At 34.5% G+C, this 26,083-nt stretch overlaps 1 protein-coding gene across 2 annotated transcripts in view; it reads left to right on the forward strand.

Annotated features, from left to right (window-relative positions):
• LOC119635681 (rho GTPase-activating protein conundrum) overlaps positions 1-24,529 on the forward strand; it is a 126,806-nt gene extending 102,277 nt beyond the window's left edge. For both annotated transcript variants that reach the window (XM_038030631.1, XM_038030630.1), the window contains exons 5-13: positions 15,093-15,481; positions 15,602-15,669; positions 18,824-18,994; positions 19,063-19,151; positions 22,377-22,664; positions 22,729-22,981; positions 23,057-23,401; positions 23,493-24,005; positions 24,068-24,529. In XM_038030631.1, the coding sequence (XP_037886559.1) occupies positions 15,328-15,481; positions 15,602-15,669; positions 18,824-18,994; positions 19,063-19,151; positions 22,377-22,664; positions 22,729-22,981; positions 23,057-23,401; positions 23,493-24,005; positions 24,068-24,316 (2,130 nt within the window). In that variant the 5' untranslated portion in view covers positions 15,093-15,327 and the 3' untranslated portion in view covers positions 24,317-24,529. The remainder of the gene's footprint in view (positions 1-15,092; positions 15,482-15,601; positions 15,670-18,823; positions 18,995-19,062; positions 19,152-22,376; positions 22,665-22,728; positions 22,982-23,056; positions 23,402-23,492; positions 24,006-24,067) is intronic.
• The last annotated feature ends 1,554 nt before the right edge of the window (positions 24,530-26,083 follow it).

Here is a 26,083-nt window from a genome sequence, read left to right on the forward strand (position 1 = left end):
AAGAAAAAGAGTAGATGATCTTTAATTTACTTTGAGTGAATCAACGAATAAGATTTTGCATCGCAAAGCTCTCTCTAAAGATTTTAAGTTTAACACTCGCCTATATACGCTCTACTCCACAGTGTCCGCTGACACAGCGGGTTCCTTTTTGGCGTGAACCGGCGTCCTCCAATGAGTGCAACAATCGCCAAAGGATGAACCTTCACTACCTCTGTAATATCAGATTTATTCAAATTGTATGGCCATTCAACGTCTTCCGTAGAAAGTCGTGCTCTATCTGGCATCCCTTTCGAGTTTTTGCAGTTGCTATGGCCACCATGAGCCACCACTCTAAGTGCCCTTCCCGACACTCAGAAGGAGGATATTCTTTTTAGAACAACTGCAGAGGCATTCTTCTTTGACTGCCTGTAGCCCTTTAATTTATTTTATAAAATCTTTATTTAATGTTAGTTTAGGTAACTTTTATAGCTTTACTGGATAGATGCCTATAGCGCTTTACTACTCTTGAGAGATCAGAATAAGAAAGAAAATGAGTATGAGCAGCCCTTCTCGCATCTCTGGTGACTGTTTGACGCTCTCGCGAAATTTTGGGGTAACCACAGCAAACACGACGCACCTTGAAAACCCATGCTGAAAGAATATTATTACACATGCTAGCAGGGATCTTTCTTTGGGCCACTGTTACATACATTCGCACAAACTTGATGTAGGGTATAAAACTGAAATTTTTGAATATAAGACATCAATTTATTCGAACGCTTGAAGTGTCTTAGCGCTCACCAACAAGTTTGTTGTTAAACTTATTGTCCACATAATCACTTTATCGCTCCTTCGTTTTCTCTTGCCAAGTCATGCCATTAAAAACGAAAATTTCAAATATTTTATCTACAATCTAAGATCAACTAACACTTTTTTAAATTTACGTCAAGAAATAACAAGTAAGTAGAAACACAATAGTACGTCATGGCCCACCATAAAATAGCCTACGTCTCTCTACAGTTATTCATAAAACGAATTTTCAAAATAGGCCCTTATATGGGAAGAGGGCGAAAAAAATGATCCAATCCGAACCACTTTCGCCTTTGGGCCAAAGCAAGCCAGTGTACCAAATCCCATCAAAATATCTTGAAATTTATAATCGATTGGTAAGAACACGAGAAGGCAAGACGGTCGTGCGACAGACAAACTTACCTTCAGGACCACATTCCGCGTTCATTAATATAATAAAAAGTGTATCTTTCTCAAATGCCACGAGAAAGCAAGACGGATGGACGGACAGACGAACTTAGCTTCAGAATCACTTTCTGCATCGATTAGCATAATGAAAGGTGTGTCTCTCTCAAGTTCCATTAGAAAGCAAGGCGGTGATGCGAACCGACAAGCTTAGCTTCAGAATCACTTTCTGCATCCATGAGTACAATAAAAAGTGCATCTTCCTCAAGTCAAACAAGAAAGCAAGACGGATGGACGGACAGACAAACTTAGCTTCAAAACCACATTCTGCATCGATTAGCATAATGAAAGGTGTGTCTCTCTCAAGTGCCACTAGAAAGCAAGACGGATGGACGGACAGACAAACTTAGCTTCAGAACCACATTCTGCGACCATTAATATAATAAAAAGTGGTTCGTTCTCAAGTGCCACTAGAAAGAAAGACGGATGGACGGACAGACAAACTTTGCTTCAGAACCACATAATGCGACCATTAATATAATAAAAAGTGTATCTTTCTCAAGTCATTCTGGGTGTTACGTCCATTTGTAGAAACTTAATATATTCTTTTACCACAAAGGGTGTAGGGTATACAAAACGAACAAAATGAATAAAAACAAAAAAAAACGTACAATCAATCGCAAAAATAAAAGGAATTACTTGATAACAGTCTAATTGGAAAAAAAAAAAGATAATAAAATATAAATATATAAATATATTTTTAAACTATTTAAAAACTATGTCAAAAATCCTTTCCAGACAAAAGAAAACAAAAGAGCTTTAGATAGATACTCAATTCATAAGGGCCATATTATTGATCAAATGATTGTTAAGTTGAAAGCGAGTATTGTCAATACGCCTTAAAAATTATTTTCAATGCAATTTAATTATTAAACTGTAAAAAACTTTTCTTCTTTTACCTTTTGATACTGATGTGCTTAAAAGTTATTATCCGAATGTGAACAACTTAAGCTTTATGTAAACGGCGCTTAAGCATGGCACGATGGCTTTGTAATTACGATAATGTGAAAATGAACTTCAAACGCTTTTAAATCCAATTCAGCACAAGCACAAGCACAAGCATCTTTAATAGAAAAAGGAAAACCGATTAGTAAGTCAAGAGATATATATATATATAATAAAGACGAGTATTATGTGCAGAGTTATGATGTTTATGATGATATTAATAGAGAAAAATGTGTTGTTGAAAAATTGCTATGCATGGCGGGCAAGTATGTGTGGGCTCACGTAATAATTATACGGCACGGGTGTGTGCGTCATATAACAACACACACGCACACACACACACACACATGTACAAATACACACACGCAAGTACTGTAAACAATAAAAGTTTATTCCGACACATGTTTAATCTCAGTTTTTCTAATGTCTTCAAAAATATCATCAACGTTATGACGCACTTGGATAAACGAAAGATTATTAATCTTAACAATCAGTAAAATTTAACAAAGAACTGACGATTAAAAGCCAGCCAGCCAGCCAGCCAGCCGGCATGATTCAACGTTCGACAGCAAAAACTATTTAAATTTAATTCTAATAACTGTCACCGAAGAATGCAGATTAACTAGAGAAGTCTTTACGTTTACGTAAAAAAATGTATGTAAATCAATATATACATTAGAGGTCTAATCAGCTATACCCATACGGAGTGTTCCAAAAAAAAAACATGTATACTCACTTTGACTCGTACCGCTTCGCTTTGAGGATGAAAAGGACTAATATTTTCAGCCAGATGGAACACCTTCCCGTTGTCATAGTGTTGTGGGAGCTAAATCTGCCCGGCAGACGAGTTGGACAAAGAGGTGCCATCGAATGGCTCCCCCAGACTTCAAGCTACCGGAGTCTTTTTTTTGTGGGAACGCATCGAAGGTAAAGTTGATCTGACAAAACCAACAATAGGCGATCAATTGAAGGCGGCAACTGACAAATCGTGTGACGAAAATCCAAAAGAAATGATTCTCCACGTTTGCGATATTATTGCTTTGCGTGGTCGACAATGTTTGGGTAAAAATGGGCATCAATTTGTGCTCCTAATCTGAAATGCCTCTATCCCTCCTTTGGGCCACGCTGTATATGTCTTGTAATCCACATTGATTTTTCAAAAAACCTCCAAGTCGATGTAATCACGTTCGCTTGGTGCGGCCCACCTACGTATGAAATTTTCAGGGTCGCAAGAACTGAAAAAGAAACGGAAGCTTATCTTTTCTAGCTCTCAAGTTGTCGACAATAAAAAAACAGCATTTGTCGAGCAGTAAACTGAAAGTGTTAGAAAAAATGAACGAAAATTAGGTCAAACCTCCGCATGTCAAAGGCATCCTAGTGGACACATGAATTATATAAGTTCTCGTACACATGTCAGATTATAAAGAAATAATTTTCGTCCTCTAGCACTAAAAGAGTCTAGCACTTTATCGAGTTGAAATAAGCAAAAGCCTTATAACATAACGTTGTTTCATTTGTTTTTGTTTTGTTTTTTTCGTTTTCTTTTTATTTATTACCAGTCACTCAGGGGAAGTCGCTTAAATGCGCAGGTGCGATGAAGGTGAGGAAGTGCTGTAGGTAGATGAAATACCAAAAATTATACTTAGTATTCAAATGAAGACATACTTCTCACGCTAGATTTCATGTAAAGATGGGACCCACGTGATCCATTATACTAAAATTAATTTTCTTGTTAGAAACTAAAAATTAAACTTTATCGTCATATAAAGCCTTACTTTTTCTAACTGGGGTTCAATAAATAGACCTAGATGATCCAAATTTTGTATAGTTGATTTGTGTGTCAAGTTATTATATATAAAGCGTTGCTCACCACTTTCCACCGTTTTGCCCTAAAAAAGCTATAAGAGGGATTCCAAAACATCGATCCATTCAATTCAAATTTTAGACATCAACTTACGATGCTCAAATACCAATACTCACTGATTTATACCAAGAAATTTTGAAAGTTGCATATTTTTTTTAATAAGTTGACTCCTTTAAAGTATTATATGAGAAGCGGTCCGTTCCTATCCGGTTCGTTCCTCGGACAAAACACGTCGTCATAACAAAAGTCGCCAAAATATCTCAAAAATGATATTCCGAACACAAAATTATATGAATAGACATCAGGCGGACAGATGGACAGACATACTTCAATGGATTTAGGGAATGATTCTGCACCGTTCGGTATAATGAAACGTGGGCCGGCGTGATATGTACGTCCGCACAAACTTAATATGCTTAATATGCTAAAGATTTATTACAACCTACTTTTGTTTAATTACACACTTATATATATAAGGATCAAAAATTTAATATAAATATTTACAAACGGTGCCTAAAAAGCCCCAAGTGATTAAAAGAAGTCCATTGCGCGATTAACGCGCCTACAACTAAATAAACTCAAACATTATTAGTAAAATTCTGCTTGTTTTTATCGATTATCTCTAATATTCTGTAAATTCGGTTCATATTACTGTAGTGTGGATAGCGTAAGACTTTGCTTAAAAAATTCGAAAAAGTATTTTCCAAGTTGAAAGGAATTTCCTTACAGCAACTAGAGATACCGTACCACCGAGTTATAAACGCACTTGAGCGACTTCGTTCCTTGAAGGCCTTCGTTCCATCCTCTCGCCTTGAACTTGAAATCTTTTACTAATAAATCTTGATGACAAGTAACGCATACCATATTTTTTATACTTAGTAAACATCATATGAGCTATGCTTCGTCTTCTACCAGTGAATTTTTCTTAATTTTCTCGTTAACCGCCAGCTGGATAAGGCGCCTTTATATCTTTATTTCCTTTCCATTTTCAACAGAATTAGGCAGTTTAGGTTATGTAAACCTATTTTACCGAATAGGAGATTTTCGCAACCCTATGATGAAACCATTAAATGGAGATCCGAGAGCGTACATACTTATTAAAAAATAGTTTTTAGTTTATTTGTCGTTACTACTATAACTTATTTAATTAAACCAAAGAAATAAATTTGAGGATGGGCACCAATAACTAAGATTATCAGCCGTTAATAATTTGTAAGCCATGACATCGTGATATATATATATTTCTTTTTTACCTCAAGTATTAATTAAATTGATACCAAAGCCGGACTAACACAAATTCGCAAGTTTCGTAAATCGGAACATAAGGCATGTAGTTTTCGAACCCAGCAAATCAATCGTGACTCGAGTTCATAGAGGACACCCATAAAATCTTTGCTCACAAGACCTACCTTTGTCTGCCATTTATCCGATTTAAGGCAAACCTGTCGAGTTCAAAATTCGATAAGATCGATGGAAATGTATCCTCGCTGGCACTTTTCAAGAAAATACAATCCGAAATCAAATGCTATAAAATCGTACAAACATTTACATTCAAATATCATCGTATTTTCGTATATCGTGCTTTGTTCTTTGAAGATCCTCCTACTGGCAGATCGGTGCTACAAAATTCGCTGCAAGTCGTTCTCTCTTGTCGTTTCATGTTTTTGTATGCGAAAAGCTGAAGACAATATTCAAGAGCTCAAAAGTCTTTGTATTAAAACGTATGCAATGCATCTGAAACTTGTCAACATAACAAATGAAATCAGCAACAGCTGCAGTCAACATCAACAATAATTGTTAACGTTTCTCATGTACAAAAAATTATTTTTGTATTATCTTGTTAGAGGTGGAGGTTATGCTAGTTTTCTTATTCCTTTTGTGCAATAACTAGAAAAGAGCATCAACTCACCGCTAAAGTCTAAACAATTCAAATAAATCGAACGAGAGCAGATCAATGTAAACATATTCTACTATGGCCCATTATTAGGATTCCAAAAATTAATAAATATGACCTCGAAAACTGGAACATAACGCACATGTTCTCCGATGATTTAATTAAAGAAAAATACTAATAGGAAAAGAAAGTGAATAAATAAACCCATTTGGAATTTGAATAGTCTGGATAGGTATCCAAAAATAGTCCCGAGTTATGGTTGTTCAAGTTTTTTCTAATTCATTTTTCTTACCTCCCATAAGTGAGCAGTTGTGATCTCGTAAAAATTCTCCCAATCTCTCGTATTTTTCATTGACGCAATCTTGTCTATGCCAGGTGTGTAAATATGAAATCGGACTTTTTGCATAGGACATGTACATTTATTGTATGAAAATGATAAAAAAATATATTTATCGATATGTTGCTCAACCACTAGCTATACACCTTTCCTTCCATCTGTCTAACACGATCTGTGGATGTCACAGCAAAAAAAAAATTGTTACTCCTTTGGGATAAATGAGCCAACGAGCCTTTTTCGTTGAAAGTAAAACACTGCTCAAAACAAATGTGTCCCAACAACGCAAATAAGTAGTAATCGACGGAGCCAAGTCTGATGAATACTAGCACTTTCCAATTGATCTGTCATAGACTTTATTTGCAGTATGTATGGACGGAAGAACGGCATATAAAAAATTAACTTGTATTGCATTTTGATCGTTTCTTTGGGCATCGAATCGTTGAAATGGATTAATCGGCTAGAGTTTATTGTGAACCGTTTCACCAGATTTTAACGACTAATAATATGATCCCTCAAACACGAAGTCTTGCGTTAGATGTTCAAGCAAAGAAAAACTGTTATTAGCGAATGCTCTTCATATGGCGTAAAACCGGACGTTTTCTTTCTTAGAGAAAACACTTTTGCGTTGCGATATGTGTTGATGTTACAACTCTTTAGTTTGTTACCTATGGTCCAAGCTCGAAAAAAACACACAACTTTATGGCACAACATGTGTATCTTCTACAGGATAGGCAGACTCTTCTATTGGCATAATGTGATCTCATATGTGCAAACCGTATATATTGATAGCTTTAAACCTCTGCCCAGAAACATCAAACATAACATTGACTTCGTCTAGTTAGCCGAAAAAGATTTTAAATCTTTCCACTTTGATGCCCACTAGATACAAAAAATCACAGACCCAACTTAAAATCTGCATTCAAATTAATATTGCGGCTTTTGATCTGGTTTTACTTGAAGAAAGGGTCATCAAATTTGCAGTACAGTCCCGCAAAGACAGCCGTAGCTTTCAACATTTCATCTAAAAAATACCATAGATCCAATTTTTATTTTCTATATAAATGTTGAACGTATGCTTGTAATACTGTCTATGGTTTATGTTCCTCTTCTGTGAGGCAGCAAATCATCTCATGTTGATTAAGACTCAGCAAATTGCTGTCAGCTGTTGTTGTCTATTTTTATATTAAACTAAGCAAGAACATTATAGTCGACTCAGGCCGACTCTTATATAGCTTACAACACTTCGCCTAATACAGTTATTCACTCCTTTTGGTAATAATATCCCAAAAATTACACAATGTTTTCAAATAACGGCAAACTTTTCGCGAAAGCCGACATATTGGAGGAATTCATTTACTATTATGAACTAGTTTTCCCCAAGAAATACTAAAAATTATGCCTTTTTCACTTCTCGTAGAAACGGTTATATGAGAGGAAGTTCGGAAATTGCTTTAGGCGAAACAAATTTTTCACAGCTCCTTAGAATGTCCAAATACTATTATCGACCAAGTTTTTTCGAGAAATAAAGAGAAGACAAAAAAAAGTAGCGCGTTATGAGAGAGGTGATCGAGGAAGTGATCCGATTCAAAGCATTTCCAGTAGCGTTCATTCTTGGGGCGAAGCACGTAAGTGTATCAAGTTTCATCAACATATCTCAAAAATTTGCGACCTTTAGACTGGACACGAAATTATGTGGGTAGACATCAGATGAACAGAGAGGCATAGATCAGTTCCAAAAATGAGTTTGAGTCGATCAGTATAATAAAAAATTTGTCTATCTAAAGCCCTTCTGCCTATTACATACGTCCGTACCAACTAAATATACCATGCACCACAAGCGGTGTAGGGTATAAAAAATAATAAAGCAGTGGTTGCACGATTCTATTACTTTGTATGTTCTTCCACGGGATGCGGTTAAGCAGGTTTTTACCCTTTGAAAGCTTTCGTCCTTCAAAACCCTTCGAAGTCAAACGTTCTACTCTCATGACGTCACCTTAAGCTATGTCTCACGGATTAATTGATTTTGTTAGCGATTTGTGTAGAATCGTTGCAGTTCCTCAAACCATAGTTGTTGACTGGACCCGATTTGATTGGGTTACCGATTATTTACGGTTTCTCTATTGATGATATTACTTCGTAGAACGTAATGAGATTTACATTCAATTACGAGATTATCTTTCAAAAGCAGTTAGTCGAAGCGCAATTGTTATTTCTAGTAATCCCTTGATGCTTTTGCAAATTATCTTAGTATAATGGTCATTACACCATCTATCGTAACTGTGCTGTATCCTGTAGCTACAGTACCTACGCTTTCTTAGTGTGTGACTTCTGCGGTATATTCATAATTATTTAAAAAAAAAAAAACAAGCAATTGTTGCTAATCAAAAGATCCGTTTCAAGCCGTACATAACTTAACTTATTTTTTTCCTTTGAGAGATAGATGGCTTTGCTTTAAGTCATAGTTTTATTTTTTATTTTGGTTTTTCTTTTTTTCATATCTTTGTTTATTTTTATATTGCGCTATGATTGCTTAATTCTTCTGAGGACTTATGACAATTCATTTTATATTAATGCCGTGTTTTTTTTTTCTTTCTTCTTTTTTTTAATACCATTGATCGTGAACTCCATTCACAATAACCGTAAAAGTGAAAGGCTCGTTTTCTTTCCATGCATTCATGTTTATGATTGAGTATATATATATATATATATATATATTCATTGTTTGCTTATAGGCATGCTAATGTTTATGTTTATGTGTTTGTTATATTTTACTTTTCGGTTTTGCTTTTATTTTGTCATTTGTTAATTACTGTTGTAAACTGTCAATGAACTTTGCTTTGTTGCCTGAGTCGCTAATGACATTCGCTAGGTTATATATATATATATATGCCTTTTCTCTCCTTTAGCATTTTTCTTATTAAGCAAGCAAAGTAAATCAAATCTTACCATTAATTATCGATGAATAGAGAAATTTGCCAACACATCTCAAGGATTGGGATCTATTAGCGGACTCAAACGTCTTCATTAGATGCAAAACTGATCCTTGACATCGATATTTAATAAATTTTGAAAAATTGCTTTGGTTTCTGTTTAGTTACGCCTTTACAAAAATCGTGACAACATTGCAACTTATCGGCCGTCGAAACGTTAAAAAGCAGAAGAACTATGGCTCCACATCTCTCAATACCCCTTCTTCATATCATCTTTTGATATAGCAAATTCGTTCACCAAAGTTGATATGAAAAGTCGAAATTTGGCTTAATTCATAGGTTCAGACAATTCATGACATTGCCTACATCCAATCGTTGAAGAGATATTAATGTAAGTCCATTAAAATCCTTCAGTCATTCGCAATAAAAATGATGTGATTGGAGCAATACAAAAACAATTTCTTCTCTTTGTCTTACGTGGTTTACAATGGGATATTAACGACATTGATCCTTGGAATATGCTTTTTAACGGCACTTATTCAAGAAGATATTTCGTCAATCAAGAATCTCAAGTGATTTCGTTCTTCTAAGATTGTCTCAATGTAGAACTACTTTTTCTTTCCTTTCCACGTGTACTGATGTTTATTATTTGTTTTCAATAGACGAGTCCATGGATTATATGAAACGTTGTTGCTTAATTTGCGCGCTTAAGGCTGCTTCTCTAAACAGTTCTAGGCAATGTAATATAAAGTTCCTTTCTTTTTGTTTTGCACAATCCTGTTTCGTCTCTTTTTTGTTAAAACAAGAATGCAACTCTGCACCGAAAAGATGATTATGAAGTTCTCGCGCGAGAAAAATCAATTTTTTGCACGAGGAGGAGAGATCAAGATGGCGCAAAGAGGAAACAGAAAAGGCTTTTATTGTTTTGCAGAGAAAGTGTTGAACAATAGCACAAAAAAAAAAATGATTTTAACCAAAAAATCGGGAAAATAAACTTTACGTATATCTTGTAATTCTTTTATCGTACACTTTCAATATTATCAAGTATTTCAAGTTTTACATGGGTGAAAACATGTTCAAATAAAATAATAAAGTTCATAGAAGTTCTAGTTTCTTGTTGTTGCAAAAAATTTGTATAGGTACGCATCAAGTTCAATAGGATTGTGAGTATAAGGAGACACGCTCTGTTACTGTCATATTGCGTGACAGTGCGTTGACAATATATCCGCAAATATCAAAATAAATCCCTGCAATCAAGTGATTCTTATACAAGAAATTTAAGTCGCTATTGTACTTGAAATAATTGAGAACAAGAATTGAAAAGCTACGCTTGCGCACAAAGTTTATGGATATTTAATAATTATTCGAATATTTCGAAGGACATTTTTAATTTGATGATGGGCTTCGGTAAATAATTAAAACTCACTTAAAATGAATGATTAATGTCTCCTCCAAAATAATCTCTGTTGAACAATAAATAAAAGGAGTACGATAGCTTGTTAATTTGCGTAAAAACAAGGACTATAAGCAAATTTCGAAGTTTTGATGGTTGTGGAAGACTTTGCTCTAAAGATCCTCCCATTAAACTTAATTGCTTATCCTGTATGCATATACCTACGCATATGCAGAAAGGGAATCAAAAAGAGACAGATTCCTTAGCGAAGAGTTGAAACGTGTTGTTATAGTACAGTGACGTCGCAGGTTCGGTTAAAGGTGTCAAACGAGCAAATATTAGGCACAATTGCATTAGTAAGACATTAAATAAGCTACCGACATAAGGAAAAACATAAATGTATGCGTTAATAAGAAAGTAACGATTAATTAGGAAAAAGAATATATTGAGAAAAAATTCCTACTAAAGCGATCATGATCCAATTTTTAACTGTGTTATAGTACACTCTCAAATTATTTCAAAAAAAAAGATCGAATAAAAAATAAATCATTCATAATTAATGTCTCAGATCGATAAACGATTCTTATGTACCAAATTATTCTTATTGCATAAAATCTTATCGATCGCTTAGTTAGAGTTTCGTCCTTGCATTCGGTAATCAGTATAGGGGCAAGTACGTGCAAATTCTTTGGCATAATTGTCCTAGGAGTGCCCGTGAGTCAAATATAGAACCCCTCCAACATCTCACGAACTGTCTGGCTCAACTTTGGCACGTACGCTTAACTCATAGGTCCCCATTCCTCATAAAATGGCAACCTGTAAGGTTGCCATAAACTTTTTGCAGACATCGGCTTTACACAGTAGAGGACTGGCAGAACAAATAAATGTAAGGCGAATCTGCGGAGATACTCGCTATACCAATCATTACATTATAGTTTTCTCTTAATACCTTCTGCCTCTTATTCAATCATTCATTGTAGCGTAACCGGCTTTTATAATGGAAGCGCCATCAACGGACTATGTATTATGTACTAGAACTAATTTCCACTTTTTACTATCTGCACTATTGGACGCTACAATAACTGCATTATTAGGTCCTAATAGAGAATTAATATACTCTTTATTTTTTATCAAAATTATTATTGAGAAATTTACGAATTTAATTAAATTTTGTAATTCAAGTTAACACTAAACGTACCACGCTCGGTCAAATGACCGTTTTTAAACTTTCGTTTAAAATTTCTCGCATAAAACGTTATTGTATCATCATGTATCTTATTGACTTTTCCTAAAATATACATACAAACTATTTTTCAATATTTACAACTTTTTTTAATGTGTATTTTCCGAGAACGAGTTATACCATGTCTAGTCTACCATCAGCGGTCATCTGACCGCTTGAAAAATTTATGTTATTTACTACTATATTCTTCGATAATCGCTTTCTTGGAATTGCGGGAAACGAGTTTTTATTGTAGCATCAGAAAAATATTTTATTTGCTATCTACTTTACATATGTTCTTTTGACGCGGTCATTTGACCGCTTATGGTAGAAATAGGTATACATGAAATGTATGCAGCTTTAGTGTTAATATCATCATTATGGACATATATATATATATATATGATACTCTGTAGTTATCGTCTTTCTCTTAACTAGAACGTAAATTATATGCTTTTCAATAACATATTTTATGGTTTGTCCTGTGTGTTCGCCAAAATACTTTTGTGCACTCTGCAGAAAAAGCAAACCATATTTTATTGAAAAGATTAGTAATTATTTATATTTTTGTACTAGATATGTGCTAATTCAAGATCGTTCTGCGCATCTTTTATCTTTATAGCAAAAAATTTTTCACAGAAATCAATCCACAAAATTGTTCTTATTAGTAGTGTTATTATTATTGATTGAGCACTCGCGCAACCGCGACAAAAAACCTTCTATTGTACTCGCCCATGACCATAGCTCTAAAGCTTTAGGAATCTAACAAAGCCCGCCAACTGCTGTCATTCAGAGCAGTAAAGCGTGTCTGGCGTTATGAAGTTACCTCAAATACTTCGTATGTGATCCTGTAGACGGTCATGCCGCCGCATACGATATGATGGCATGTTTCGATCATCTCTTGGCAAAATCTCCATGAATCGGCATTCAAGCTTCTCAGGTGATACCCAAGAGAGCGCTATGAACTTCTTGCTTTAGAATATAAAAAAAAAAATGGGCAGAATTTTTGTTTTTAAAAGAATTACATAAAGTATTCGTATGAGCGAAAAGGGAAACTGTAATTATATTTTCTTCACTTTGTATTCTATCGATGCATTCGTGAATCATTTCTTTATTATTTATTTATTTTTTTTGTCTTTATGAAGTTGCGATAGAAGTTTAGTAATTATTTTCAAAACAGTTGAATTGTTACACTGCTGTTAACATCTAGGTTATAAAATTTTTATTTATGTCTATTTAGTACGTATTTAACTTTACTTTAATTAATAAATTAAAGAAAAGAGATTTCTATATAAATAAATCAAAGCAATACACTTCAACAGCAAGCATTAAGTATTTAAAACTAATTGCATACGATATCTAACTAGTTTCCGTTTAAAATTAAACACTAACGTTTGGTAACAGTAGAAGAGCAAGATCTGCCTTTTTAGGATTTAAGAATAAAAATAAAATTAAATGTATTATATTAATTGACGATAGTTATAATTTTATTTATTTATTTTTTTTTTTTGTATTCAAAGCCTTGGATGGAAGATTAGCTACCAAGTCAATAAAAAGAATTTTAATGGTCACAATTTAACCTGCATAGGAAACCACTTTCTAAAGAAATAATTTACAACTCGATTAGCCTAGAAAAGGAGGAAAACTAAGTAATTAATTTTTGCTTACAGAAATTCGTCCTCCCCTTTACATTTTAATGTGAATGACTTTTCCACTCTTATTCACTGTTTACAGCCATAACCGAAGAATGGCGATTGTATTCGCTTTCTGAAAACAAAGCTTCAGCTGCGGTCAGTTTACGATGCTCCATGCCGAGGAAAGCTTATGTACTCGATATTAAGCAAGGTTTATGCTCTCTTGGATCTCATAATTTCTCGTGAAAATTTCCTTAATGATGGGAATCATCAAACCTTTTCAACGAACTGAACGTTACGATTGAACTAACTCGAGAAGTTCATACCTTGACTCAATCCCAGTAGACATGTCCGTCCATCTATGTTGTTATACTATCTCGTGCTGGTCGTAGCAATGAAAATATCGTACATGTTCTTACAAGCAGTTTACCACTGAAAAAGATCAAATTGAGCAGAGGCCATGCCCACACTGCAACATAAACAAAAAACACCTCTTCTTACAAAAGCAAAAAAATTTCAAATTTTTTTCCTCACACGTAGAGACATGAGCAGGTACGGCGAAGAACATTTCCAAGTACGTACATCGATCTTTCTCTGGGTCCAGTAAATTCCCGACTTATAAACCTTTCGAAAACTGGTCAGCAATATCCGATATTGTTGTTCATTCTTTTACTTGTTGGTTTTTTGGTTAAAAGTGCCCTTTTATTGTGACAAGCGAGGGACACTAAATGCCGTCATTGTATGCTAAAATCAGGTACAGCAACTCAAACGTTTATTTGTTTGTGCTTCAGTTTGCAAACATTTTAGGAAATTCCGTATTCTGGAAACCTATTTTAGAAACATTGTAGTTTTCATGCAGATTTTTTTGATGAAATCTGGCGTTTTCACAATAATATTTAATAGCCAGTTAATGCCAGTCATTTCGTAAAATAATAGCTTTGCCAGGAAAAGACGAAATATGTAGTCGTAAACTTTTATGAATTGAAAATTAATACAAAACAGGTGGCACTATTAAATACCCTACAACACTTCGTTTAATACAACAATTGTTATAACAACTTTTCATAACAAGGCTTTGTATGAGAAGTAGTCGAAAAAGTGGTCCGATTCGAATAATTTTCAATAACAATGTCGTTTGGGCGAAAATATGTTGGTGCACCAAGTTTCAGCAAAAGGCAGTAGAACGTGCGAATTGAACATAAAAAAAAAACAAGGCAGACAGAGGGACAGACAAGCTCACATCGATTCAGGAAGTGTCTTCTTGCTTGTATTTTGATTAGTAGTGCTCGGGCACACGCTTCAAGCGTTATCAAGGATACCCTATTGAAGTTTAAACGCGAATTTTTGTCGCATCCATGGTACTCACCAGACATAGCGCTTTCTGATTACCGCTTGTTCAGAACTATGCAGCATGAATTGGCTGGCACGCGGTTTAGGAAGGAAGTCCGAACACTGGTCCATAACTGGACCGCTGCCAAACCAATTTCGTTCTTTTGACACGAAATCGCCATTTTGCCAGAAAACTTTGAGAAAGTTATAGAAAATAATGGAAAATAATTTGATTAATATATAAAAGTGAATAAATGATCAAAATACATGCAATATCCTAACAATCTTATTTTATTTTCTTATATTTTTAGCCAAAATCATATAAAGCTTCCCCTATGAGCTGCTTCAACAAAATGTTACAAAAATTTTATTAAACATTACCCGTCAATGGGTGCTGGGTCGTCTCTACAAATGCTAACCATTTCACAAAAAAGACTCTAGTCAGTCTTGTATTTTAAGAACTGTTTTGATATAAACGGAAAAGTTGATCAATAATCATTCAACACTTACATCGTAATTGTCATCATTATTATCATTATCATCATAATGCCATATTTTCCGAATGTTCATAAAAGCAGTAATAAAATGAGCAGCAACACGTCGTTGGATAATGCCTCAGATCAGGATTATAGTGAATTTTTGAGTGAATATCTCTTACAAACGCATTCACCTAATAATGAGCCGGAAATTCAATACGAGGGTAAATATTATGAGCAAAGTATACAAGTATAATTAATTAATTAATTATAATTAATGTTTTGCTTTTTCTTTATTTTTTTCGCATATTTTTGATAAACTTAATGCAAACTTGAAAACATAGAAGGCGAGTTAGAGGCTGAATGGCTAATTGCGGCTGGTTTTCCGCAGCTAACAAAACCATTTGAACAGGTATGTGAGTAAAGAGTATGTTAAAACGCGTAAATATTGGAAGATCAAAAAGTATCGGGAATTTTTCAAATGTTTTTTTTTGAGAAAAGTATGTAATCTGCAGTATTTCACGCTATATTTTGATATTAAACATTGCTGCGCATATGCAGTTCCCTTTTCAAGAAATACTATTAGAAACCGGTCTGAGCTCGATTGAAAGGAGAACTGCCGTTCAACATATATTTTTATACTCTACACCATTTATGGTGTAGGGCATATTAAGTTTACGCCAAAGTATGTAACGTGCACCCTTATTATTTGTTTGTCCGTCTGTCCGGCTGGTGTCTGCCCATGCAAATTTGTGGTCAAGCAATGTGTTTGATGAAATTTGGTGCATTGACGTGCTTTGATCCAAAGACCAACACCATTGAAAATGGTTTGGATCAGGCTACTTTTTCGTCCACTCTCCATGCAACGCCTTATTTCGGAAGATCGTTTTATGAAAAAAAATGCAATATTCAAAATTTCTCGACAAAAGCGGCTAAGTAATAGTATTTCGGCAATCTAAAATGGTGTAAGAAGTTGGGCCAGCTGCGGCTATTTTTTGAACCAATCCCATACAAACATTGGGTCTTTATATAGTAAAAATTTGTATTGTCTTTCATAACAGCAAATTGACGTAGAAAGCGAGTTTGGACCACGTGGATCTATTTTTTCTACACCACCGCATGTAAGGATTCCTTCAATATGCAAACTTTCATAAAAAATATGTACAAACCCTAGAAGTTATATGTATATTAAGCGAAGCAGTGTAGTGTATCTAATAGTCGGCTTTACCCGACTACACTGTTCTTACCTCATTCTGCTCTCATTACTTGAACGCGTCCGTTTCAATTTATGAAATATTAAAAAGAGAAATCCATTTCTGCAGGATTATGCTAAGAATTGTCGGGAAAACCAACAATATCAGAAAAGAGGCCCATATTTTTCGATTTCCGTATTGAAAGCAATAAAAATATTGTTTAGTATTGCTGGCATAAAATCCTTCTTTCTTCGGCGTCCTCTGTTATAATATTCCTCTCTCTTCATTGCTTACTACATCGTTGGTGGTTTAAGGTATATTGCGCTGGCAAAGAAATTTCCAACCTCTAGAATTAGTTGAGAATGATCAACCTTCTACTACACTAACTAAACACTTTAGAAAATAATTCTCATTTGAGTCTGCCTGCTCGACTGATGTTGGTGATGTCAGTGTACTTATGTTTTCAACCTGCAGGCCGAGATATTATGATGAAATTTGACACGTTGATATGTTTTGCCCCGAAAACAAGCCTAGCCCATGCATTACCAATTTAATTAAGTGACCTTTATAACCTCTCTCCTCTATAAAGCAAAATTTTGAAAAAGTGATTGCAACGAACCGTAGGGTAGTTAACGGTCAACTCTGTCCGATTGCAATATTCTAAGTTTTTTCTATTTTTTTTTCCTAAGCAACGGATTCATTAATAATTAATGTATTGGAGTATCTTGTCTTCTGTTGCTTTCTTCTTTTCAACGTAACTTCATAGTTAAAGGATGTTTTCAATCTTAACAAATATTTCCTTGCATTTCATTCCTTTACAAAAAAACTCAGCCAGAATTCTAGCAAAAATAGTTGAATGCGGCAGAAAGGCCATAAGTCAATGGTCAATAAGTCAACTTAATCTTCCTCGGCTTTTGTTATCATCTTGTAGCATAATACTCACTGAGGTCGTAGGATGACATATAGATGTAAGACAACTATCGATGCTTACATACGATCTTTAGATGATACCAATCTTCAATTTTTTTCTGCTGCTCCCCAAAAGTAACGGCAGTGGCATTATTTAAAAATCATATGGAGACGTCATGCGTAGCGATGTCTATACATTATCCTAGAAACTTATTGAATAACTCGTTATTAAGAGGTTAAAAAGACTGAAATTCTTGGTATCATTGACATAAATATTTAAGTTCACCGAACGGTTGCAATAAATTTATTTATTCGAAATTTTAGTTTATTTTAAACAAATATTTTTTTCGTAATCATTTACTGCAACAACATCAAACCCGATAAGTTTAGAAGAGTTCTCGCATTACATAAAAGTATCATTTGATACGAATACACATATATATAAATAATTGAAAAAGTGTCAGTTTAAGACGAATTTTAATTAGTCGCAGTCATTAACCGTTAAAAAGTTTAGGACAAAACAGCAGAGGGCTTTTGTCTTTATGAGTAAAGGACATGGGAAGGGCTAACCGTCACGGTAACTCGTTCTAATTTTTTTATGCGATCACGTAACCTACATTCATTATAAAAAATAACTTATTTTTATTCGTTTTTCTTTTTAATTTTTATAAGAGCATTATACACTGCACGACATGTGGTACAAGACTGTGCTAAGTTAGCGCGAATGTAATCAACCTCCAGAAGGACTTGAAATAGATCCAACTTTTATTGTGCCCGCCCATTCAGAATCACTTCGTGAATCGATCTGTCTGTCCATCTGTCTTATTTTTATCTCCAATCCACCCGCCCTAATTTTCGAAATATTTTAATGGAATTTGGTGCACAGATATGTTTTGGCTCAAGGACCAACATTGTTAAAAATGGCTCGGATCGGCCTACTTTTTAAACCACTTTCCGTGTAACACCTTATGTTGAATAACTGCATTAAGAAAAATGCTGTGGTAGACCATGCCCCGCTGAAGTGTCTTTACTTGTTTTATGTAATTAAAAGAATAAAGAAAAACAAATTGGATCGAAACCTTTCTTTTAAAAAAAATGCCGCAACTAAAACTATTGAAAAATTCCTGCATTCAGTTGTTGCAAGTTGTTGTAGTATTCACTTCTCTCGTATTCGTATATACAGTAAACATTGAACTTTTGCTTAAAACACTGCCAACATATTTTAAATGGATTTAGTTCATCATACAGACGGTTGACATAAAGACTTATAATGATTTTATTTTTCTTACTTTTGCTATTTTTGTTGTAAAAATGTTTTTAAAATTTGCGGACATATTAATAAAATTATTATTTAATTGGTGTCCGGTAAATGTGAAAAAATTCTTACGATTGTCAAAATATTAATTAAAAGAAATTTTTTTTCGTTTTCTTTTCTTTTTTTTTTTTTTGTTATTTTCTTCGAAGGGTCTTGAGTTGCGTTCTTCGGAATTGGAACCAATATTAGCGTCACTCTCCAAACCTCATGCCGAAGCTATCAAGCAACGTGTACGCACTCTCAATCAAACGGTACGTGGACGCAGCAAAAATCGTCAAAAGCGCAAGCCAGACATACGGGATGTCTTTCGAGATTTTGATGTAAGGATTTGCTACATACATTCAAACGAAAAAAATGAAAAATTGAAAAATTGCTTTCTTTCTTACAGGAATCAAGTACTGGTACACGTTCACGGAGTGCTACGCCGGACTCTTTGGATTCCATACAAGGCGACGAGGTTTGGGGTAATGCTTCCATGTAAGTTGTGATCTGTAATCTGGAAATATTAAAAACAAAAAGAGAGGAAAAATTCCAAAATATATTTGATGATGTCGTTTAATGAAAACATAAAAAGGATTTTAATTAAAAAAAGAAACGGAGCAATATTGTGGGAATGTTTAAATTCTTGATTTGTGTAATATTCTGGCTTGATTTAACTTCATTGCTTCATTGCTCATTGAAGGACACCAAAGGTCGCATAGAATGCGAAAATGGTCTGCATCTACTTATGTACTAAAACTTCATATTTTATCTAAGGCTTAACTTTTTGAGAAATTCTGAGACAAATTCCACCTTTAGAAATAATGAGGCATAGTTTCAAAACCAAAACCACGGTGCGATTTATAACATTTAGAAAATAGAAAAAAAGGGTAAGAAGCCCACCTTTAAATGCCCTAAACCACTTCACCTAATACAGTTAATCAACGCAACCAATTTTTAGAGCGAATCGTTATATGGGAGATATGATGAGATGGATATGAGATATTTTCAGTAGCACTCGCCCTTGGTGCAAAATAGGGCAGTCTGTTAAATTTCATCAGAATATATCAAGTATTGCGACCTGTAGCTTGTACATGGACAGACAAACTTTAATCGACTCGGAAATTGATTGTGGTGGGTGTGTGTCAAGTCGTTCTTCATGTTAGATACATTCTTCTACCAAAAGTGCTGTAGTTTTTAAAAGTCAAGATAGGTAAAAATCACTCGTTCAAAAGCTGAAAGTGGAAACTAAAAAAAAATCGGAGACTTTTGCCTTTTTTTGCTTTGCTTGTCAAGTTCTTTCCTTTGAGACGGAAGGTGGGCAGTCTTCAGTTTACGTTCTTATAGAAGAAACGTGAATCTTTTGTTTTAGATTTTAATTCAAGGTGACATTAGTACATTTATTATTGCCAGCGTGTCCGACGAACTGATGGCTGAAACGATCTTTACTCTTTCAACTTAATCGCTCGTACTTGGCAATGGAAAACTTGATTTTTTGGTTGAAATGCCATGGGGTTTAAATCTATTCTTCCTAATCTTTGTTGTAAAGCGCTTTCTGTTTCTTCATATATATATGTCATAAAATACTAAAAACTAGCCCCTGTTCGAAGACATGCCGTTCAAGAAATATACTAATGCAATACAAGTTAAATTATTATTTTAAGCCAACAGTCCTTATTGTTATGTAGAGGCTTTATTTTTCAAACGAAGGCTTATATCAGAGATGGCCGAGATCTTGACTTCACATTGTCTAAACTTATTAATATTAATGGTCTTATCCGAAAATTTACTATTCTTTCCTCGGTATTTTCATCGCAAATCTTGTTGCTATGTAACATCTTATTGTTCGTCAGTAGAAATATATATGAGGTTAGGTTCAAAAAATTCCCTCCAAATTTTTCACATTCATTTAGCGTGCCAGAATGGTCTTTTTCACTGACCTTCTCATCGGGAGCGACTACGAATCCAAAGTTTACTGGGAGAATGGCTGCAAATACGATTTGATTCCATCTATTTTCAACAGATCATCCTTCAGCTATATTGTATCGGTTAGAAACTAATTTTCGGAAAATGTTTTTATTTTTCCTAAGTGCAATTCTATGGAATTATGTGCAAAAAATTCCATCTAAATTTGTGATATGCACTCTGTCAAAATACTCTTGATAAGCCTACATGACAAGGTATATTAAGATCGTGCAAACGGTTACAACAACTCATTTTATGACGGCTAAGCCTACTGTGTGGTTTGCTATGTCTTCAGTGACTGGAAAAGAGTAAACGCATATTAAGTTTACTAAATGTCGACCACGTTGTCGTTATAAAAGCCTTGGGAAACATTTTGCATTGACAAGAAAAAAAAATGTGTAAGTTTTAGTGTTACAGTGTCTAATGATTGGCCTTGTCCAGCTCTACAGTGTTCTTACCTGCTTTTCGCTTACTTTTTTTTGGGGAGCCATTAAATGGTTGCTAACGATTTTAATAAATCATCTTTGGATCAAGTCAGTCAGTTAGGACTAAATTTCCGGACAATGTTTCGAAAATCGCGCGAATTCGTTGAATTCACATATGCTAGGATGACTTTGTATTATTCTCGAAAAATATTCATGTATTCATCAATACCTATTTTGCCCCTTTCAAGGTAATTCGCCTTAGATGCAATAACCTTCGGCCAGCACATGTTCTAATCCTTGAAGCATTTCTGTTATTTGCTTTTTGGTGTGGCCGGGAGGACTTTCAGCAATGCGATCTTTATCTCCTTGTTCGTCGCAAAAGTCCGTCCTTCGATGGGTCTTTTCAGTTTTGGGTACAGGAGAAAGTCCGCTGTATATCATTGACAATCTGGGGCAGCCAGGACGGTCATCGTTATTAACATCTTCTCAGCATTTTTTTTTCCCAAAGTAAACTTGTCGTATGCCGCACTTAACATTGGAAGCACTATACCGTACCATAAAATAAGCGGTGTAGTGGGTAACGATATAAATGCCAAAGTGCCTGGTCATAGAAAACTGTCGAATTTCGCTAAGCATGGAATTTCCACATTTTGGAAAAACAAGTAATGCGAGCAAATAATGCTTTTTAATATTTTACCTGCGAGTGTTCGCAAAATCTTGTAGCACTTTGCGAAGAGGGATATTTCACAAATTTTTTGATAACAAATTGCATGAGGTAGGGATTAAGAAAAATTTTTAGATATCAAGAATAAGATTGAAAATTACATTACTTTCGGGATTAACCCCTAATATCTAAAGCATTGTGATATTCTTTGCCTGTGTAAAGACTTTATAAGGGGAAAATTCGAGCAGGACAACTTAGTTTAATCGTGAACTTAGTGAAGCCTAGTGCTGTGTAATAATAAATTTTCGAGTTTCTGAAATACAAGTGCGTGTATATAAAACCTCCACGATTCCAGAATCAAAATTCATTACAAAAAAAATTTGGATCATGCTCTTTAGATCGATTTTAAAGATTTTCGAAAATTTTGGCAATGACAAGAAAGAAAGGTATACGCGATTAAAATTTAATGAGTGATAACTCGGTGTTTTTTTTCTGTGAAAATTTTAAAAACAAATAGCTCAACGTAGGCCATTACTTCTCTGCATAAAAAGATTGTCGTATATATTATAGAAATTGAAAAAAAAAAGTTATTGTTTTCAAGTTTTTTGTGATATAAAATAAATTTTTCCTTATGCATAATATTTTCTTCTCTCTTTCGTGCTTCTCTAGACCATGTTTCGTAACTAGTTATGATAATAGCAATGTGGACAATGGGATTGCGAATGGCGGTAGGAGCAGTCATTCGCCATTGTTTTCGGGCAAAAATCTGAAACAAAAATTGCGACGAACACCAAGCGCCCCATTGAAGAGCGCTACAGATATATTTCGTGGAACGCATGTACGCTGTGATATACCAATGTACTCGGCTGATGGTATAGAATTGCTGGGTTTTTCACGTATTGGAACCATACATATATCAAGAAATCGTTCAGGTTCAGATCCTTCATGTTCGGTGGGGTAAGTATTTAAACGGCATTTCTCATTTTTAATATCGTTCTAATACGTTCTCGTACTTCTATAGTCGTAGTCGGGGCCAAATGATGAATCAAGACTCGCAAAGTGATAATAACACGTCATCGGGGGATTCGAGTGATGAGTGTTTGCTTAGCATAAAACATTTAACTGACATACCAACAAAGGAAAGTGCTCCGCAAAAGATTTTAAATAAAATAAATCTCTATACACCGCCTCAAAGTGCTCAGAATTCACCATCGTCTCGGGATGGCGTCAGTTTTGAGAACATGTGCCGTAAGAGTTCTAGTCAAGATGTTGTGGTATGTACGAAAAAACCAGAAATGATATCAAGCTTGAAAGAAAAAATGTATGAAATGTTATTTCGCCTTTTTCAGGACACTGTCGATAGCAGTGATGTGTCGCTAGAATTTTACTCTGACATTGATACCATTAATGAAGCGGAATTGAAGCGTTTACAGCCGCTATTTTGGCTGGAAGTGGCTTCAATTTTCGATCGTAATAACGTGCAATTTGATAAAAGAAAACCCGTGAAGAGGCGTCGCAAAGAAGAAGGCAATCTTTTTGGTGTCTCGATAAATGCTTTAATACGTCGGGACCAACAGGTCACTGGCAAGGATTCGACTTTGGTGCCTTTGTTTTTGGAGGGTCTGTTAGCGGAGCTGACCAAACGTGGCGCCCGCGAAGAAGGAATTTTACGCGTCGGTGGCCACAAACAAAAGGTAAGAGCAACATGCGTCGAAAAGTTTTATCATTATTTTGCTTTTGTTCACTTTTTGTTTTGCGTTTTCCTTTCATTTTCTCTTATTTTAGACTGAAATACTTTATCAAGAACTTGAATCGCATTTCTATCAGAAACACAAAAAATATGAACAACTCTTAAGCACGGCCAGCGTGCATGAGTTGAGCGCTTTGCTTAAGCGTTGGCTACGGGAATTGCCTCAACCTTTGCTAAGCAATGAACTCATACAATTATTTTATCAGTGTCACGCACTCCCGCCTAACGATCAAGCCAAAGCTTTGGCCATTATATGCCAATTGTTGCCGCATGAGAATCGTAATACGTTGAGATCATTGTTGCGTTTCCTTAATTATGTTGTCGAACAAAAGGAGGCAAATAAAATGAATTTGCATAATGTAGCGACAATGATAGCGCCGTCCTTCTTTCCGCCACGTTTCGTTCATCCAATTAATAAGAACAGCATTGAAGAGCAAGTAAAAATGGCCGCTCAATGCTGTTGTTTAACTAGCATTCTAATTATCAAAGGCGAGGCTTTATTTCAGGTGCCAAATAATCTTATTGAAGAATCCCGCTCAAGCAAAAGGGTAAGTAAAATTGAAAAGAAACATAAATTGCAACAGAAATAAGTGAGACTTTTTTTACTTAGGGCAAACGTGGTTTACATCGCCGGAATAAAAACTCTTCTTCTTCGCTTCTACCGACAACTCTTAATAATAACAATAACACCTCAAATATTAACAACAACAATAATAATAATAATAACAACAACAACACCAATACCATAACAATAGGTATAGATGGTGGAATGAAAAATCGTACGTCTCCATCTCTAGTATCACAACCGCCTAGATCGCCTAATGTTAATCCCGGTCATGTTCACCGCTTAATCATTTGATGGCGAACATGGCAGATGAAACTACAGGAAAGAGTGGTAGAAGACCAAAGTCACCATCAATCAATCTATATTTAAAGCGTGTGTGATGGTCTTTTTTAGAAATGGTGTCTAATTGTGTTACATATTTTTCACATATATATGATAGTTAAAGAGAAAAAAAAAAGCAAGAAACAAAAGTTAAAAAGAGAAATAGTTTATAGAACATACTGCACAGAGGAAAAGAAAATAACATTTTTTTTTTTTTTTTTTTGTATAATTAATATATTATTTTTAATTTTAATTTAAGTTGTTCACAAGCACAAATATCATACGAAAATGTGCATTCATTTCTTCACATAATACCGAGTTATTGGGGATGACCGCCCCTTGTCGCTCTTTAATTCTAACAAAGCACCGTTTATTGTACGGAAAGGTAAATGAAAAGCGATAGTGAACGCACGTAAATTTAAGTAAAACTTTTTCGGTACATAACCTCAAAATTATTAAAGAACGCGTGAACTCGATAGAAATTGTATTATTAAAGAAGAAGAAGAAATGAAAGACGTATTTTCAGAAATATGCATACCGGACTTCTGTTTGTAGAGAGCTTTTTAATTATAATCCCATTTTGCTGCTTGTGCTATATACGAAAACATGGCCAAGATAAGAATTTCTTTTATATATATGTATATATATAATATATTTTCTGAATTCCAAATATGTTCTAAATTTAATAGGTGTAAGCATTTGCTTTTTAATGATATTGTTAGAAAATTTTATCAATTTATTCTTCTATTCTCTCTACATCGATCTATGCATATAAATATTTTATAACATCAAAGGAAGGTCAACAAGCAAAGGATTTTAATTTACTTTTAAATAATCGTTTAAAACCAAAATTTGTTTTTAGATATACACACATATATATATATATACGCATAAACATTGACTTAATATATATATATATGTATATTTATGTATGTATGTCTCAACATCTACTAAAATGCTTTAATTTTACATATGTATACAATTAGTTTATATATATATACATATCCATATATATATCTATATATATATATATATATATATATACATGTACAGTATGTAACTAAACTGGATATATATATAGATTGGGTATTTGCAAATTAATAAAGTATAATCTAATAAAGAATAAAAAAATGTAAATGAATTGTGGAAGGAAAAGCAAGCATCAAGAACAAGCACTGTAATCACGTAATTACGGCATTCCATCACTATATCACTTTCCTCATCATGAGTACGGCCAAAATAATGATCAGAAAAATGTGACCAAAAAAAGCGCAAGAGATACGAAAATGTTGACCGAAGCCCGCAGAGGTTCTTGTTCAATCGGTAAGTATTGTGTCCTTATCGACTGAGCACTCACCACACTTAAGCTAAACTTTGCCGCACATGAGATTTGAACCCGCCAACACTGAAGTCGCAATCGAGCCGCTTAACCATTCCGTGACTCATACGACTTTGAAAAACGCTTATGTAAGGGAGACAACCAATATAGTCTGTCTTTTTTTTTATTTAATTTTTAAAGCCTTGTCGCCACAGAAAAGATTATTTTCATGGAACTCTTAATTAGATGGTAAGGATGTTCAAAAAGTAGGCCCCAGTGTATGCTCCAAACATTAACATCACATTAACTCCTCATATGTTGAATCACGTTATTGTGGAATAATTTGCAAAGGTTTATTTTTCATTTTTATGTAAATGATTGCAATGGATGCGGGCCCCTTTCAAAATTCATCCTAACATAAA

This window comes from Glossina fuscipes, unplaced genomic scaffold (assembly GCF_014805625.2).
Source record: "Glossina fuscipes isolate IAEA_lab_2018 unplaced genomic scaffold, Yale_Gfus_2 27, whole genome shotgun sequence".
Lineage (NCBI taxonomy): Eukaryota > Metazoa > Arthropoda > Insecta > Diptera > Glossinidae > Glossina > Glossina fuscipes.